Below are 19,499 nucleotides of genomic sequence, written 5' to 3'. Positions count from 1 at the left end.
TTTTCTGGAAAACCATGTCAGGGTCATATATTTTTCCCATGTACTCTATGTTTGGTGAAAGGCATAAAAAAAACCCATGTCCTAGAATCTGAATCATTCTGGCCTGTCTGGGAGTACATGCTTTCAGGGTGCAGACTAAACTAAAGTGTGTCCAAAGTTCACCAAGAAACTGTTTTACCCATTTGATACAAAGTTCTACAGTGTTCGGAGTCTGGAAGAATGAGGTTATCCCAGTGGCAACAGCTCTGTAATCTTGGAGTCTAAAGAAAGGAACAAAATAAACTACTTCTTAGACTATCAGGAGCAGCATCAAGAGCACAGAAAGGATTCATGATGGATGGGCACATAGAAAAATGCTGTCTTCTTGGTACTGATAGAATAATTTCTTTAATAATACACAGAACCATCAGAAACTAAAATACATCTCTGCATCGTGGAATCTTTACAAAGGTAGTGAAAATAATTGTTTTTGACAGTGGCTTTAAAATACTCATTGCATGTGCATCTCTGTCATCAGACTTAGTTGGCCCTCTATAAAATGGGATGTATCTGAAATGCATGCTTGCAGCAGAAGTCTCAAATCTCTCAAATATTTGATCATTTTAGCCAGATAGGCCTTGAGGAGACTAATTAGCAGCAGTGAATACTTCAAATCTAATTAGTTCATTATTGTTTTTCACTTCGATAAGTAGCCCACTGGGGAGACAGGAGATGTTTCAGCAGGTAAACACACTTTCTCCCAGCCCTGATGGCCTGAGTTCAATGCCTGGGTCACATACACTGGAAGAAGAGTACTGACTTCCTCTTGTTTTCCTCATGTCTTTATACCCATGTGTGGCGTACACGCACACCCTCATGCATGCATGCATGCATGTACATACACACATTGTTTTTTGTACCAGCCTGTTAATTTCACCCTAAAAACAAATGAGTGTTCAAATCAAGTGTGAGCTTTTCACTCCTCTGTGTTTCTGATACTGAAGTTTAACTCAAATTGTTGCTACCAGCTTGCCTTTAAAGTATACTGTTATTATGGACTATTATGGTCAGGTCTTTAAAGAAAGAGACCAAGTTATTAATACAACCTGCTACAAGAGGTTTCTCCACGATGTCTCCTGTAGCCTCACAGGCTGCATCTTTTCCCTAAGGAAGAGCAAAGTTCATGTACATCCTGTCAGGTCAAAAGTATGCCCGCCCTGATGAAGCCTTTGTAAGTGCCTGTAGTACTTGTCGTGTATGTAAGTGAACTTGTATTCTTAAAACATGAATCTCCCACCCTACTGAACTGCCCAAGCTACTCATGTGTGTGTGTGTGTGTGTGTGTGTGTGTGTGTGTGTGTGTGTGTGTGTGTTCATCATTGAGTTTTGGATTTATTGGTTCCTTTCTTGCTTGCTTGCTTGCTTGCTTGCTTGCTTGATTTCTAGGAATGTGATGGATTTTGCTTGCTTGCTTGTTGTTCCAGACTAGGTCTCTATTGATCCAGATTGGCTTAATATTCACAGTGCTCCCATTCCAGCTTCCCAATGCCGTTGATCCTCAGAAGGCACTGTCGTGCTCTGCTCTCAGAATGGTCCTTCTATGCTGCCGTTGCTCTCACAGCACTTGGCATCCTCTCTGTTTTGTGGCTCTTACCTAAAGATCATGATTTGTCCATGGAGAGATGGGAGCATTGCAGTGGCTCTAGAATTCATCATAAGTATCCTAGTGTGGAGTGTGCTAGTTACGTAGACCTTTCTGTTGAACAAATTGCCTTCTCTCTTACTCCCCTTTCAAAGCCATATCATACTATATCAGTGGGTAGTAGAGTTCTCTTAGCATTGTAGGGGCAGTGCAGTAATGGTTCATGGGGATATTTGTGTTCTTTGTTGCCATAGGTGATTTTTGTGACCTGTGTAAATTCTTCCTGTGTGATGTAATTTCTTTTTAGTAGTGTGTCCAACATGAGAGAACACAATGCAAGAACAAAGCATTGTTTATTCTACAATTTGGGGAAATGCTCAGATCTGGGAACAAGCACTAAAGACATCAGAGCAGAAGAGGAATGTCATAGAGTGACTGCAAGGATGTGAAAACAAATGATAGAATTCGTTAAAATAACTGTCACTGGTACTTCCCCTTCCTGTTGACATGAGAAGGCTATGCTTTCTTGTTATATTATGGGCATCTTTTAAAATACAGTTCACTATAATTAAGGTAACCATGTCCAATGGGAATGATAAATGAGACTGTAATTTTTGGTGGCATATTTTGTCTCATTTCATGTAAAGAAAAAATTTTGAAACTGATAAAGATATGAATTAAAGTAATTCAAACTATTTTTTAAGTTCGTTAGCATGGAAGTCATCATGGCCATGAGCAGACTCAAATTGCACGTCAGTACTCACTCTTGTGAGACACTAATTTCCTCTTTGGCAGAACAGCTACAGGATGTAAATCTCAATTAGCAGAGTCAGACTTTTGTTCGTAGATCTACTCAGGACCAACTATGGTCCGCCCTGTATGTGTACCAAGTACTGCACAGAGATGCCAAGACACACCCATAGGTCGTGCCACTTCCTACAGCACAGACCAACATAAGTTACCAACTCATGTTTGAGTAATTATTTACCTTTGCTAAAATGGGATGACTTAGATAATTAAGTACAATAAACATTACGTGGGTAGAAAATTTTAAGCATCGCAAAGGCTTATTTGTTAGAAATATTTAACTATTGCTTAAGTTTATAACAATTTCCTAGGCAGGTGGTTTCACCCTTGCTTGGAAACTGTATCCCTGTAGAGGCACACAAAATCAAGGCATGTACAGTGTAATCGGGAGAGATATTTCCTCTTCATGGTTAGGCGTGGGGGACTAGGTCTTCTACTCTAAAGAAGAGAGCATGTTCACATCTTCAGCAGCACATAGCAGGTTTAGTGAACACCTTTAGACAAGAAGAATGTACCTCCTGGAGAATGAGCATCGAGTTTCAGAAGCACGCCTGGAAAGCTAAAATTTATGGTAGCTGCGTACAATCTTACACTGTAAACCATCTAAACAGTATAAAAAATAAAGGTTATTTTTAAAGTTTAATTTTGAAAACAAGATACATATTTCTAGCAAAAATAAAATTAGGGATTTTTTTGATGCCCCTTTACCACTTGTGATAGAATGTATAGAATTATGCTGTTTAATTCCCAATAAAAGTAAAAAGAAGAGCCAATTTGAAGACCACTTAAGAGGATGGCTTAGATTGGAACTTGTCAAACTTTGGGCATTGTCTGTGCATAGACAGTGGCCATTCATAGGACTCTGTGTCAGTCAGGGAATGGGGCAAAGGATGACTACAAATTGCAGCATTGCTATTTACTGAGGTACCAAAGCATGCAGGATGAAGTCCCCATGGAAATCACATCTAGTGTCAACGTGCTGGATACCCACTCATCAAAGGAAAAAGAAAGAAAGCAAACTACAGACAAGTCCCATCCACACAGGAAGAACTGGGAGAAAGCAGGCAAGAGAGTCAGTGAGCCGCAGACTGCAGGGCAGAAAGCTAACACACAGAGCACAGTGTGCTGAGCCATGTGGGGCTGTCAATTCACCAGGATGAAGACTGAGGAAACAGACTGAGGGATTCAGCCACATAAATGTCCTAAGGGACTCTCACCCATTCCAACCACCTCCACTGGCAATTGCCAAGGCAAGTTTGATCACCATCTAAATTTTCATTTGTTACATCCTGTACTGTTGGGTTTTCAGCTACTAAAAGCTATTCCAGAATTTTTTATTTATTTGTTTGTTTATTTATTTATTTGTTTTGCCTGTCTTTGGTTTTTTTTTTTTTTTTTTTTTTTTTTTTTTTTTTTTTTTTTTTTTTTTTTTTTTATTTAGAGGAATGATTTCTCAGAGCTCAGTACAAAACCAAACAAAGTTGACTTGGCTTCCCACAGATGCCGCTGTGGACAGTGCTTTGGGGGAACTGGTACTTCTATTGGACAATTTTACCTCGAAAGTGGAAAGTGGTGGACTCACTTACCACTCACCAGCTACCCCACCTTGTCCATAGCAAGGCATCTGCTTCAATGGAGCCCGGGGAACAGAAACCTCAGTCAGTGGCTAACACCTGGGCACAGTTCTTTCTTTAGCTTGCACTGCAAACCCATGAAAGGAAGAGGGTTAGAAGGCCTTGTTTTACAAACGTAGTTAGAGGCTATGGTTCAGGTATCCCTGGATGAGAAAACGGAGCAGCTTGCGAGTGTTATCCCACCAAGTTAGGAAGGTGTAGGACTTAGGAACAGGAGCAGCACATTATTTAAGGCAATTTTGGCCAAACTTGTCATCTCATTCTTTTTAATACATGAGACTAGGCAAGACCTTGCTGCTTTGGGGGATTTTATGGAGCGGTGCCGTTCGTTCATGGTCTCTGAACTGCCATCGCAGGCTTCGACACGGAGGTCCTGCTCTGAGGCGCTGTCTGAAGCCACCCCTCTGCTGTTACTCTTTGGGCCTCAAAGCCTGACGGAGACCCTACCGAGGGAAAGTCAATCGCAGTGCTCTTTCCAATAGGATTCTCCCCAGAGTCTGGATGTGGCACAGCTGGCTGTCTTCCCTAGGAGTCTTCACGGAACTATATAATCTCCATCACCCACCCAGTGCTAAACATCTGTTCTTCCCTTGGAATGCAAGCATTGGCTTGGCTTTGCTGGCTTAAAAATAATTTAAAAACAAAACCCAGATAATTTTTTTTTTCTGGATGAATTTAGATAAGAGCCAGGGGAAAGTAAGAGAAGCATGCTGAAACGGATTGTTCCAGGGCATTCTTGTGTCTTTAGCAGACTGCCTGTCAGTTGTTCCTGGCAGGCAGTTTTGTCTGCGTGCCCTGTCTGCGCCTTAAGCTCTTCGCATCAAAGCTCTGTGCCATATATCAGCTCGACTTGATAGAAAGGAGGCTGCAGACACCTCTACGGAGGCCATTACACAAGGCTTGGCTTTTTGAATTCCTTTTCTTTCTTTCGGAGAGGAAGCTTCTCCACATTACCAGGACTGGCCTTGAACTCGTGGGTTCAACTTCCTGAGTACCAGGGAGTGCAGGCACATACCTGACTTTGAACTTTTTGGATTTGGCTGTTTTATTTTAAATTACAATCATATAACCCAATATGCATTACTAACTGTGTTAGGCATGAATGAAGTATAACCGTTTATCGTCCTAAAATATGTTGCACCTGGTTGACTGAGAACACCAGCCCATAAATCGCAATTGACACTATAGTTTTGCAGTTGCTATGCTACTCGCGATAAACATTTGTGTGTATTTGTCTAGAGAAGCCTCATTGTGAATGCTGTGTTTCTAAAATAGCACTCACCCCTCAGACCCTAATGAAATAACAAGCTAGAGTCTTTTCTAAAGCAGTAACTATTTATTGTGAGTGCATGAGCAGTTCAGATTGTACTTTTCCAAGCAGGGAGGCAGCTTTTCTTCTTTCGAAAGAAGAGGCAGAGATGATAATAGGTGCATAAACACTGGATGTAGCCACAATAAACACAGGGCGCTAAAACACTGGCTATCAAATGTCTCACTGGAAGAGGCTGTGAGGAGATTTACTTAGCCAGGCTTGCTGCCTGGCTCCGCTTGACTAGCACTTTGTTTGACCTCATGGGCTGCCAGATACTTTTCAATAATAAGAATGAAAATAAATTTGTTCCGCAGCTACTCTTTTATAGCAAGTTCACTTTTGGTGATCTGTACCTAGCAGGATTTGTGTGACACTTGTCCGGTCACGTACCTGATTCACAGCAGTCAATGGTCCAGTTGACTCTCTTTAGGCGAGAGAAGACAGAGGAATATTCATCCTAAGCTTCCTAAGGCCCAAACCTTCTATCTTCTGGTCCACAGTGCCAACCCTGTAGGCTTCTGACAAATAAATGTTTGCTAAATGAGTCAGTAGATGGATTATAATAAGATTGGTTACCCCACTGTCCTGAAAAAAGGAGTTGAAAACTATGTGGTGGATTATTAAGGTGAAAATGTTCATTTACTTGTTGACATTCCAGAATACGGACATCTGCTGGCCCACAATGGGTCCCTATCTTTAGACAAAGAAAATAAAAAGCAGAAGATAAAAATCAAGTCTGAGCAGTCTTTTACATGTTTCAAGTTTAACAGCTCAATCATAAATGTTTAAAATTATAAAAAGATATTTATTTATTGGTGGATAGTGCACACAGAAACACACTTGTAGAGGTCAAGGAATAATCTGTGGAGGTTTTTTTCTTTCCAGTATGTGAGACCTGATTACCAAACTCAAGTCCTTAGACTGGTCTGCGGGTGCCTTTTTACCAGCTCGAGAGCCATTTTAGAGCCATTTTGCTGATCCTTAAATACTTTTAAATATCAAACATATTGTTTGAATTTTCCCTCTGCTAGAAGAAAATGTCTGGAATTCTGGTCTGAACAATGGCCTTTGCAATAGGAGAGAAATTACAAGGTGTGTTTTTTTTTTCTTCTCTAACTTCTGTTTTCCATTGTCTGCCCATTCTGAAAATCCCCCTAAGCAGCGCAGGAGAAGCAGAACTCACAAGATGCAGGCCTTCAGTCTGTTCTACCCACAGACTGTTCGCTAAACCCAAAGAGTGCACGGATAGGTTTTTCGTACTTTAGTGTGGTTGGGGAGTCTTCAAGGGAGGAGTAGCGTTTCCCTTACTCTGTTTAATTTAACCCTCTAAAGGCAGATGCATCACACACATGGGACCAGAGGCTGCAGTTACGTGATTTGTGAGAGACTTGTCATGGAGGTTTCGTTGAACCCAGGAAGTGTCCAGTTTGCGGGTCCAATACTACAGAACTGTTTTGGGTGTTTGATGCTATTGACTATAACCTTGCTTCTAACTGTGGCTTCTCTACACGGATTCCAACAGACCTGAGGGCAGCATAAGAACTGATAACCTGGCAGGGCAGTCAGCGGTACACAGTTTAAATCACTGTTCACACAACCTCTTCCATCTGGCACTCTAATATATACATTTTGCCTGACTTTGGAAAAAAATCATGTTTTTTTGTGAACATAGATTATAAAACTTTGGAGTTTTCATATCAAATAAATATGTACATTTTGCTTTGTATCTTTGAGGCTGTTGACTACACTACTGATAGTCATACCATGTGACACCAACCACAATCTGGTAGTTGTGGGAGGGATCTAAACTCACAAAGCCTAGTGTTTCTGGAAGGGCTATCCCTGCCCAAGGAAGAGTGCTGTTTGTTTTCCGTGTCTAGAAGAGTCTCTGCCTTTCAAACAAGGGGCCCATAAGGTGCTTACAGAGAGACTCTCAAATGAACACAATTGTTAAGGAATACAAAGGTTAGGGAAGTCGGGGCTGCTGCAGATGGATGCCTGGATGGGATGGCTTTTTGAAAATCTGTTTTGAATCTGTGTCCATCAGTAAAACGGAGAATAGAGTGTGCAGGGCATGTGGGCGCCCCTTCTCATGGGCAGAGTCTAGGGCAAGTGTACAACGATAGAAAGAGACTGGATTGAAGGGAACAGAGTGAGCGTGTCTTCAACGGGTAGGCTCAGATTTGGATAAACTGCCAATGAGAAAGAGATCAGATACAATGGGGCTTTATTATAAGAGATATTGCTGTTTTCATTGGATTTCCCAAAGAAATCAATGGTTGCAATAGAAAAAAAAAACTGAAAATAAGAGGAAAATGTGAGAAAACACAAAAAAACACCCATTCTCATTCCTTGACATTATTGTCACATTCTTATTTTGTTTTAATTGATACATATTGAAATCACCATTTATTGAGGTTATTTTTTTGGATAACTTTTATTGTTTCTTTTGTTAGTACAAATTCTTGAAAGATGTCCTTTTAATTGGCTTTCCATCATTCTTTAGTTTGAATAAAAACAGATCATGAAAATGTGAAATAGATATAAGCTTATCTTTTTCACATTTTCATTATTTTAAATATCATCATAAATCAGCATCAAACCACACAAATGTCTTCCTAGATTTTCCTCCTCCTGCGTTGACTTGGATAAGTCATGGCATTCACACTGGCAGAAAACCGAGCATTTGTTCATTCCTCGTTTTCACTTTAACTGTGATACGGCACATCTTACCTTGAGTTAGCGTTTAAAATTGAACAAAAAAAAGTGAACCTTACTCTTTGTGATAAAAGATATTCAAACTTCCTCCCCTTTCCTGAAGTTGCCAACTTATTTTGTTTCCTGCTTTCATTTATAACGGCCTCGTGAATTCTTCTCTACGTGGGTATGAAGATTGCCTCCATTATTTCTCTGTTCCAAGTAACATTGCGATGGATGTGTTTGCACTTCCTTTAATTATAGAGATAAGCTGTGCACCAGTCTTTGGTCTCCACTGAACTCAGCTTCAGCTCTGAAGAGGCGTGCTCCCATGCGCTCCCTCCTCTAGGCACAGTTCAGGAATTCCAGTTCACTTACCCCATCAAAAACACATTCATATCCTTTTCTAAACCACATGTGGGCAGCAGTATCATCTCCTCTCGTTTCGTATGCAAAGATGACCTTACTTTGTTCTGCATGAATTAACAGGTCTTATTGTATTTTCTAAACTTAAAGATCATTCCACGTTTTCTCTGCAGCTTGCTCATTTCTTCCATCCGATTAATTTCTCTTTTGAGACATTCTATATACTAGCCTACTGGCTGTCATGACTTTAAGGCATTCTCCCTGTGTCTGCCTTGTGTTCTTAATTCTGTGTGACGAATCTAGTATTTTAAAAGCAGGTAGGGCAATTTCTCAAATTGATCTTTAGAGGTTTAGTTTGTAAAGGTACATTTTTCACTTTTATAGGTTTTCAGTATATGTTTGAATTGCTTTCCCCTTCTCTATCTGTGTACATGGGTACCTGAGTGCAGTTGTTTCCAGAGGCTGAAAGAAGATGACAGTGCCCTGGAGCTGGAGTTGTAAAAGATTGTGAACTACCCAGTGTGGTCACTGGGATTCGAACTTTGGTCCTCTGTAAAAGCAGTATATTCTCTTAACCTCAAAGCCATCTCTTCTACCAGATATTTTAAATTCTTCTGACTTTATCATACATTACCTGCTAGGCCATTTTCTAAGTTAAGGAAGGTAAAAAGTGTAAAATAAGTTGAAAGTTGATACAATGTACAAGAGTTTTCATTGTGAGTCTATGTTTGATCTATGGAGATATCATTAACGGTACTTTGGAGAATTTCATACATGAATGTGTTTTGATAAAATTCACCTCCGCTCCCTCCTCTCTTATTCTCCTGTTCATCCTCCTATTTTCCCTCCTAACTTCATATGCTTTTTCTCTCTCCTCCCTTCCTCCCTCCCTCTCTCTCTCCCTCCTTCTCTCTCTCTCTCTCTCTCTCTCTCTCTCTCTCTCTCTCTCTCTGTATACATGTTTATATAGCTATATCTATATATCTGTATATCTAACTATATCCATCTACCTATCTATATATCTATCCATCTTCTGGAGCATACATAGCCTCTATGGGACTTCATCCCTTAAGGAAACTGACTATTCGCCTCTCACAGCCATCAGTTGCCAACAGTTACTCAGCAGGTGATGGAACTTCATGGGAACTCACTCATCTATGCTGGCATCTGGGCTGGTTTGATCCTGTGTAGGCCTTGTGAGTGCTATCACAGCCACTGTGAGTTCATGTGTGCAATAGCCTTCTCATGTCTATCAAATGCGTTTCACTGCAGATGCTCAGAGCCTCTGGCTCTTATAATCTTTCTGCCACCTCTTCAATGATCCCAGAGTCTGGTGAGGAGGGCATCTGATATATCTCTCCCAATTAGAACCCAGCACTCCATGGTTAAGTTTTATTTTTAATACTTTTGGAGTCATTGTGCTTTCTGAATCAGAGAACTGAAGATTTTCTTTAGTTATGGGAATGAGAAGAGCATGCTTTCCTTTTCTAAAGACTTAATATATCTTAGACCTGTATTTAGGTGTTTAGAGCTTTCATCTTTTTGTCTGTTTGAATGTTTAAACCCATAAGCCATACCTGGTATTGGGCTCATGGGGAGCCATGGACTAACACATAGTGCACACACTTTTAATTGTCTACAACATCAACCTCAGTTTGTGGAGATAGAAGAGTCTCACTCCTTACAGACCATTGCTCAAAGTTCATCTACATAGAGTTTTGAAAAACAGTTGCATTTCGCTTTGCTTCTCCTTTTGTTAATAAATAAAATATCATAAATGAATCCTAGATCCTGTCTCAGCCTTCTTCTGCGTTGTGGTATTATAGCTATATACCAATAGACTCTGCTTCAAAATGGTTTGGAAGTAGCTTTGCTTTCCGTGTTCTTCCAGCTACAGCTGAGAATCTTGATGTATACACTGAAAAGAAAAGGAGAGTTAACGAGAGATTTACTTTACTTTCAGCAGGTCACTGAAACCACAAGTCCTTCGGTGTTCCATCCCTCAGCCTTGTCATTGGACCTGCTCAATAATGCTGTGACGGCCTTCAGTACCTTGGAAGAGCTGATTCGATATCTAGAGCCTGACCGGTGGCAGACGGACTTGGACAGCCTGTATAAGCCATCACGGCAGGTGGTGGGCAAAGCTTTTCTTTATGGGAAAAGAACCAAAGGTAAGCTTTCTCTTCAGGTTAGAGCCTCATTTGATTCTCTTGGTGCCTGAAGTTTTCAGATTTATTTGCCACAGTTTCCCAAAGGGAGAGTTTAAATGCCTTTGGTGATAGGCTTAAGCAACCCATCCTAGTATCAGCTAAGCACAGGATGTATTAAACTAGAATGTAAACAAGAGGAAAGTCAAGAGACACTTCTGCTGAAAACACCAGTCTCTTCTTATCAAACATCTTTCTGATGGAGCACTCCTTTCGGTTTGATGAGAATCATTGCTAATCTACATTTTGGGATTCAAGAGAAAAGATCAGAGATGAAAAATTAGGTTTAGGGTTAAAAAATGGCGATGTTTTTTAGAAGTCATTTTTACTGTGTATTCCTGGGGTCAGGGATGTATTCATTTTGTAAATCTAGAAAGTTCTACAGAGTAGGGCAAATTATAACTGTTCACGTTGATAAGGCCGGATTCACAGCAATAGAACGTAAAGTGGGAATTTTTCTTTGAAACCATCACTTTTGGCCAAACTGACTTAACTTTTAGGAGCAAAAGTTCTGATAATTAAACCTAATCTCCCACGATTTAGAAAAAAATAGTAGTTATATTAACCAAGTTTTCAGTGAAGTTAGCTAGTTCAAATGGGAACATGGGAAGAGCTGGAGCTAACTCAAAGAACAACAGAGAGAAGAAACAAGGAAATTAACTCTGTCACAGTCTGTCAGAAGCAGAAGCTCACGACTACTTTAGAGACTAGACTGGCAGTTAGGAATTTACGTGGAAGGAACAGTGCTTAGTTCATTTGAGCTCTTCACCGTAGCAGATTGCACCAATCTTCTCCTAAAGCCTGTAAAGAGAAACTTGATTCCTGCCTTTCCTTCCCGCCCTTGCAGCCTTCCTGAGCGTGAGCTTTCATCTCAGCAGGTCACGTTTGAACCTGCCCAGCCCCGGTATTTCGCTATGCCGACGGACATAGTTTCCTTTCACAAGTGTTTAAACGTGGTTATGTTCAAGGGCATGGACAGCTGAATCCTGTTCACAGGCTGAATGCTGCTGCGTATTTATCAGATCTGATCTCAATGAGTAAATTACAGAGGCACTTCCCTTTTCTGTAGGCAGAAACAGGAAGCTGAAGATTTGCAGGAGTAGCTGAACATCCCGTGAACTGCACCTTTCTTAGCAATACAAATTAGGTTGTGAGGTGCACCCGTAAGGAGCAGGAGTGAGAAACTGGTTTTAAACATACACGGAGTTTTGGAGAAGTGTTTCTGAATTCCAGCCTAAAACCTTTCCTTTGAACCCAAGCCTTTAAACCTTGATCCCCATGCCTGTCTGCAGCTCATAGATCTGCTAACTTCTACTGCAAAGAAACCGGTGTTGATCCGGGTCTTTAACGTATTTGTTTAACACCTTCACTGTCAGAACTCTGTTCAGTTTGCCTATAAAATTAGGTTTTCAAGCAGACAGTAAGTGTTAGAAAAGTCATGTGTTCTTTTAGGACTTTACACACTGATGGAGGAGGGTCATCTGTCTATGTGTTACTTTCATTGGTTAATAAAGAAACTGCCTTGGCCCTTTAATAGGACAGAAAATTAGGTAGGTGGAGTAGACAAAACAGAATTGTGGGAGAAAGAAAACAGAATCAGGCAGATGCCTCAGGCAGATGCCATAGCTCTCCTCTCGGAGATGGATGCAGGCTAAGATCCTTCCCGGTAAGACACCACCTCGTGGTGCTACAGATTACTAAATATGGGTTAAAACAAGATATAAAAATTAGCCAATAAGAGGCTACAGATAACGGGCCAGACAGTGTTTAAATGAATACAGTTTCCATGTAATTATTTCGGGTGAAGCTAGCTATGTGGGAGCTATGCAGGAATGCAGCCTGCCGCTCCCACACAACAACACACTACAACGCAAGTAAAGGCTAGGATCTTATGACGAGTCAACTTCCCTGCAAGAGTCTTTCTGCAAAGGGACAGGGAAATACTTTCAAAAGTGTCTAATTAGACCTTGAAATAGATTTCCCCCAGAATAAACATATCACGATGTTAGCACATTCGTTTTAGAAAGACCACCCTGAGATTGCATTACTGTAACATGATAGCTCAGGATTGAATATCTGAAAGAGAAGGAGCAGCTCACAAAGTCAAATGTGCCCTGATTTTTGTCAGTGTTATCCTTTCTGGAAAAGCTTAAGGGTGTTTTGTCTTATTTTCTTTAGAGCCCTTGCTCTAAGTCAGAGTTTTCATTCATATTGTGTGGCTACAGAAAAGAAAGAGAAAAAGAAAGAAAATTTAAAGAAGGTATTTTCTCAGTCATGCTGAACAGTACTTTCAAAGGGACTTTTGACTCGTGAGTCAAGCATGATAAATGAGTGGAAGTGGATTTGAAAGTGTGTTTAAATTTTCACATCGGAGCAGGTACAAGAGCACACTTGGGAAATCTACCCTAGCCTTTTATTGTGGTTAAGTAAACATTTTAAGCCGAACATATGCACTCCCCTTTCTAACTTTGTGAAAGAGCATGTGTTAACGTATGTGTGGTGGGCGGGTTTCCTTTAAAAACGGGGGCTTTACTCACATTCTGAAGAAGATTTGGGTAGACCTTACAAATTGTGGCAATGAGCCTATGCGTTGTCCACCCACACAAGCCTTTTCCCACCCAGTCCAGATATCATAGCTTTCTAGAGAAAAGAAGCAAATCAAATCACACACAGCCTTAAAATCAAATAGTGTTGTATCTATACCAGAATCATTCAGCAAGGGGGAATGCAGCAGCATCAGCGGCCTCATTAACATAGCGATCCTATTAACTTTATTAGTGATGCTTGATTGGTCTTCACAGGGAGCCTGAAACAATGGACTCATTTGCGTTCAGTTTTTTAAAAGCTTTGCTTTCCTGCGTTCCTTTGCAGGTGAAATTGTTAAATACTCAAAACTATAATTTCCTAATGAGTAAAAAATACATATATTTTTTTATTTTTTGACCTTTTTTACTCTCTTATTTGCTATTCTTCCCTGCAATGCTCTCTTTGTCTGCTTTCTGACTAAGGTTAAAAGCTGTAGTCCCTTTTCTCTATATAAAGTTTCCTATTTATAGTTCCCAACTCTTTCATTGGCTCTCTCCTTCATATGGCACAATGCCACCTCTTCATTGGTCACTAAATCATAATGAAGCTTTGTAGACTATGAAACAGAAAGTCCAGTTTGTGAGCTGGTGAGCCATACAACCTAGTTAAAATAAAAAGGGATATTGTTAAAGTTATCATTCATGGAATAACCAGGTCTTTTTTATAAGAAGAGCTTTGAGCAGTGGAGGCAGGCTGGAAGCACAAGAGTCATTTTCCCGCTTGCTTTTTTCTATGCCCTTTAGTGGTGAACCTCAACCTTCTCAAAGAGGAGGTGAGGCTCTACAGCTGCACACCTCGGAACTTCTCGGTGTCCATCCGGGAAGAACTGAAGAGGACAGATACCATCTTCTGGCCAGGCTGTCTCCTGGTTAAGCGCTGTGGAGGGAATTGTGCCTGCTGCCTCCACAACTGCAATGAATGTCAGTGTGTCCCGCGTAAAGTTATGAAAAAGTACCATGAGGTAAGTTCATCACCTTCTTTGTGGTTTCTGTAGGACATTTTGTTTCCTAAAACCAAATGGCTGAACCTAAGATACACTGGTGTTTGGGAAGGACATGCTCCCATTGCTGGAAAGCTAAGTACCAGGTCGAAAAATATTTTCACTTTAAATTCAGGGTTTTTAATTTTAAGACACTGACACTGAAAATTCAAAAAGACGTTGTGTAGTGCTGGATCATCGCTGATCAGGACGTTTTGAGTTTTTTGCTTGTTTGCTTGTTTTTGATCTGTCTTTGTTGGTGTTGTTTTCTGTGATATGGGGTTTAAGCTCAGAATTTGTGTATGTTTATCAAGTGCCCCATTATTGAGCTATAACCCCAGCCCCAATCATACAAAACACTTATTTCTTCTATCGAGCAGATAGCATCTTTTCTAAGGAAAAGGAGTGTGAAACTTTTCAACTATGATTTATTCTCAAACTATTGAAAGCGAATAGTTTAAAGACAAGCTGAGAAACAGTTCACTGTCTAATTTTGAGCAATGAAACCTTTGATAACTGTTTTTACATTTGATCAATGCCATACCATAAATATTATGAGAACATATTCATAGTTAGGGTCATGTTTATCTTATACTTGTTGCCTCAAACAACATACTTCATGTTTTATGAATTTTGATATTTTACTTCATGAAAGCATAATCTGAAGTATTAGTAACTACTACCCTATAAAGCCTTGGGATCCATCATATTAAAATATTCCTGAGTAGAGGCAGGCTTAGTGCCACACCCTTGCAGTCCCAGCTACTTGGGGGCAGGGAAGGAAGATCACTTTAGTCCAGAATTCAAGACTAACATGAGCAATACAGAAAGACTGGACTCATTCATACTAGAATACCCTGAGTATATCCTACTATCTCTACCAGTGTGTGTGTGTGTGTGTGTGTGTGTGCGTGTATCCAGAGAAAATATTCTTTTGGTGATTCAGATTTAATTGATAGAATTTTTTACACTTAAGTCTAACCCTCTGATTTGACTTTTGTATAACTCTATTCCATTATTTCTAATTGTGCCCCAAAGAACAATTATTCATGTGCATTATGATATCACTGCAACCCTTGACTCTTGATTCTACGTGACATGGTGTCATAAAATATACTTCCTCAATAAACTATACTATATCAATTTTGTGATCTCAACAATTCTATGTTAATGGTTTCGAAAGTTCAGGAGAAATCAGGAGGCTGCAGAAGACAAGTGACCCTACTTCCACTTCGATCTACCATTAACTTGTGTCTTCCTACTAGATACATAATCTTGATAAAATCTGGTCATATCCCAGACCTTTCTTTAGCACCATATTTGAAAGTAGTTACCTTCCTTTTTGAAGGCACTGTCTAAAACTGGCACCCAGTAATTTCAGTAGGACTGCATTTATAGTGATCCTACCTGTTCCACATGTGTTCCCACAGCACCTGCTTCCAGATGTCATCAGACCAGCATCACAATATCTGCTCCAGGTGCATATGCTTCTTGGAGTCCCTGCGAGGCTGTGACAATTGCTCAGCTTTTATAATATTCCTTTCACTTAGAGCCAAGTAACTCCATCAGCTGTTAATTGTCTAATGCAGGAGTCTGCAGGGGACATTTCCTATTAAAGCAAAACAGGAGTGAACCCAATTTTTCACAATTCTTGGTAAACACTGTACCGTCGGAGTAAGGCCCAAGTGAAGCACTCCTTCAAATGGTTCATTTTTTGTTGTTGTTTTGTTTTTTTGAGACAGGGTTTCTTTGTGTAGCCTTGGCTGTCCTGGAACTGACTCTGTAGACAATCTGCCTGCCTCTGATACCTAAATTCCCTCTCCCTGTTCTGGAATTTCTTATCCTGTTCTTGAAAGTGACTGGAGGGGGAGCCTTCTGCTCCTTTGGAAGATACTTAGAAGATGTATCTTAGGAGAGTCAGGGAGGTGGAGGCAGAGATACAACTTGGTCCCATGGTCCAAGCTGTAAAGGAAGGTCACCTGTTAGACTGTGGCTCTTTACTGCTGAATGTAGAAACATGTGGGGGGGGGGGGAGAGAATGATGGCACTGCCTATTCTGATGCTATCTGATGCTAATAAGTTAAAAAAAATCGTATTCCAGGCAAAGAAAACAAGCATGAAGCAAGAATATGATAAGGAATAATACCATTGTCAACTTTATAATTCATGACACCCCAGCTGATTTAAAACACCGTTATTTGTGACATAAAACAACATCCCATTATCTAGATAGTCATTATTGCAATTAAAAGGATACGAACATACTGACTTCCACCTCAGAATTACGGAAAGCAATAGCCTGAGAAAACAGCTCTCAGAGCTCTGCAGTTCTGACACACATGGTCAGACCCTGAAGCCTGTCTCTCAGGAAAGCAAGCTGCTAAATAAGCTGCAGGTCAATGGGTGCTGTGAGGATTCCTTCATTTGTTATCTATTGTTCCACTTTTAATAACTCATCTTTGGTCTAGGCGCAAATAACTATTTCCCTCAGCGTGCCTAAATCTATTCACCCATGTGTAAAGGAAAGTAATAGCTGTAGATTACTTCATCGGATTGTTGCGAGTTAAAGTGTATAAACACATTGTTATGGTAGCGGGAGCACAGTAAGTATCCAAAGAATGTGAGCTAATTAAACTCTGATAGAATTGTGTGCTCCAAAAGTTAAGCATTCAGTCTCCTTTTCTAAGAGTTTTGTAAGTCTTCAGCTAAACAGAAGACTTGGGTCTCAGTGGTTTAAGGACATCATATAGGAATGGGGAATTTCCATGGTCACTTCATGGAGTTATCTATGTTATACATGGAAAGCAGAGAAAATGAAACTTTTATGTTATTGTGTGCTCTGGTCTTTGCTCAGAAACCAAGCAACATAATTCTTAGAATTCATAGTTTCTGTCATAAGAAATGTTGAGCGCCCAATACTTCAGATATGTTTAATAGAATACACAGCTAGATCCTTTAGTCACCATGCTATAATGACACATTTTTAATTTGGCACCTATATTTTTTTATTTAAACCTGAACACTCTAAACTGTGAATAGGTTCATTTAATAGGGGCATCATTGTTACTGCTGAGCCTCTTTAGAGATGCCCAGTAAGATCCAGCAGCAGAAACTTAGCTGTGGCTGGTCACGATGTCTATGAAGGACATCTAATCCCTCTCCTCAAGTTTACAGAGGATTTGAAGTGTAGCCAAGAGAACTGATGAGTGGCCTAATTGGGCAGGCTCAGCTGTGAGGTGATCGAGTTTCTTTCCACATGACATCCGTGGTTGAGTGTGTTGTGTCAAGTGTGAATATTTGTGCAGTGTGTGAATAAATGAATTAAAACAAGAAGCTAAACCTACAGAAAAACAAATTGTGCATTAGTGGTTTCAGAATATTCGAGGTGAAATTGTCTCTTGTAGGATTGCATCTAGAGGTAGTAGGCACATGGTGAGTTTTTCAGTTTGAGAGCTCTTCTGTATTCTGGGTGCCATTTGCTTTGAACGTTTTGCCATTAACACACCTTTTCTTTAATAAAATGACAGTGGTGGATGACTTGGGGACGAGGGTGGAGGACTGTGTATACAACTTCTCTATGAGACACCGAAGCATGTCTTTTTTAGGTTCCAAGGTCGTGCTTTGTTTTGTTATATTTTGTTTCATTTTGTGTCGTTTTGTTTGAAGTGTTACTTGTCCTTGATGTCAAACATGGAAAAATAAAGATTTTTAAACATGACTATTTATTCCCTTATAGGTCCTTCAGTTGAGACCAAAAATTGGAGTCAAGGGATTGCATAAGTCACTCACTGACGTGGCCCTGGAGCATCATGAGGAGTGTGACTGTGTGTGCAAAGGAAACACAGGCGGGTAACTGCATCCTCCGCAGCAGCCCCCTTCCCCACTGGTATCCTGGATCCCCCACTAGCATCCTTCATCCCCACCAGCATCTGCCACAGGACCGTTGGCTGTGATAAAGATCTTACTCATTGTCTCCATCCAAAATCCCAATTGTCTACTTCAGCGGCCTTCCATCTGCAGGACTGGATAGTGTTCTGCGTGAAGAGGCCCCAGGAGGGGTCAGCAGTTACACAGCAGTGCTTTCTTGAGGACAGTCAAAGGGTGGAAGAGGTCTTCAACCACAGAGACAAATGAAGCGTTTGGAGATCACTAGCAAGCTCTGGAGTGACAGCATTTCTTTCCCACTGACAGCGTGCTACAGTTTAGTTGTCTTCACATGGGCAAGTGAGCAAGCGATGCCAGCACAAGAAAATGGTGAACACGCACAGTTGATCATGAACAACGTAGAAAAACTTGGGTTTTCCCTCATGTTTGCATATACAAATCTGAATGGTGTATGTTCTACAAACTCGCCTATTAGATATAGCAGCTATGTTGCTATGAGTTAAATGTGCTGATAGGAAAAACTGGCTTTTCCACCCGTGGTAACTTCTCAGCGTTTGGAAGAAGAGAAATTCAGTCATGGTTTGGAGGAAGCACATCTGCACGGAAAAGCGGCCTTCCCTTCCCCTCCCTCTGAGGTGCTCTTTGTGTCTCATTGTGTACATTTTTTATATTCTCCTTTTGACATTATAACTGTTGGCTTTTCTAATCTTGTTAAATATTTCTATTTTTACCAAAGGTATTTAATATTCTTTTTTATGACAACATAGATCAATTATTTTTAGCTTGATAAATTTTTTTTTCTAAAAAAATTGTTATAGCCAGAGGAACAAAGAGGATATATAATCTTGTTGCTCTGACAGAAACACATGTATTTCCTTCCTGTATGGTGCTAGAGTTTAGAAGCATCATCTGGATTTGAAATGATGGAATGGGAAAGTCAATAGAATTGACAGGTAGAGGGGACATCTTGATAACACCTGAATTATTATCAATTCCCACTTCTGCTATTAGAGATACAAATTAAACGGAACATGTGTATACATGCACATGGAGTCATGCCTAATCTAACACTTTTTTGTGGGAAATAGGAGCGGAGCTCAGAGAACCACAGAGGCACCTAACCACAGAGGCACCTTCCTGAAACAGAGCGACCACTGCCAGGGCCAGTGCTCTGTGCTGTGCTGTGCTGTGCTGTGCTGTGCTGTGCTGTATGGACACATCCTATTTATTGTGATGCTAGGTGTTTACTACCTGTAAACTCTGCTTCATACACCTGTGGGAATACATGGATATTTTTATGTACAGAAGTATATCATTTAAGGCATTCATTCACTTACTGTACTCTTTATCAGTTGACAAGAAGATCAACATTATAATTGCTTGTAAAATGCTTAAAACTGTGCCT

General features: G+C 40.4%; 1 protein-coding gene across 3 annotated transcripts in view; it reads left to right on the top strand.

Moving 5' to 3' along the window:
• Positions 1 to 19,207, top strand: part of Pdgfc (platelet derived growth factor C) — a 154,773-nt gene extending 135,566 nt beyond the window's left edge. For 2 of the 3 annotated variants that reach the window (XM_038347723.1, XM_038347725.1), the window contains 3 exons: positions 10,401 to 10,608; positions 13,974 to 14,191; positions 17,946 to 19,207. In XM_038347723.1, the coding sequence (XP_038203651.1) occupies positions 10,401 to 10,608; positions 13,974 to 14,191; positions 17,946 to 18,062 (543 nt within the window). In that variant the 3' untranslated portion in view covers positions 18,063 to 19,207. The remainder of the gene's footprint in view (positions 1 to 10,400; positions 10,609 to 13,973; positions 14,192 to 17,945) is intronic. The other variant, XM_038347724.1, reaches the window with a different exon arrangement.
• The last annotated feature ends 292 nt before the right edge of the window (positions 19,208 to 19,499 follow it).

The sequence above is a fragment of the Arvicola amphibius genome, chromosome 11, assembly GCF_903992535.2.
Source record: "Arvicola amphibius chromosome 11, mArvAmp1.2, whole genome shotgun sequence".
NCBI classification, from domain to species: domain Eukaryota; kingdom Metazoa; phylum Chordata; class Mammalia; order Rodentia; family Cricetidae; genus Arvicola; species Arvicola amphibius.
The sequence above is the reverse complement of the archived record's forward strand: the minus strand, read 5'-3'. Positions and strand labels throughout refer to the sequence as shown.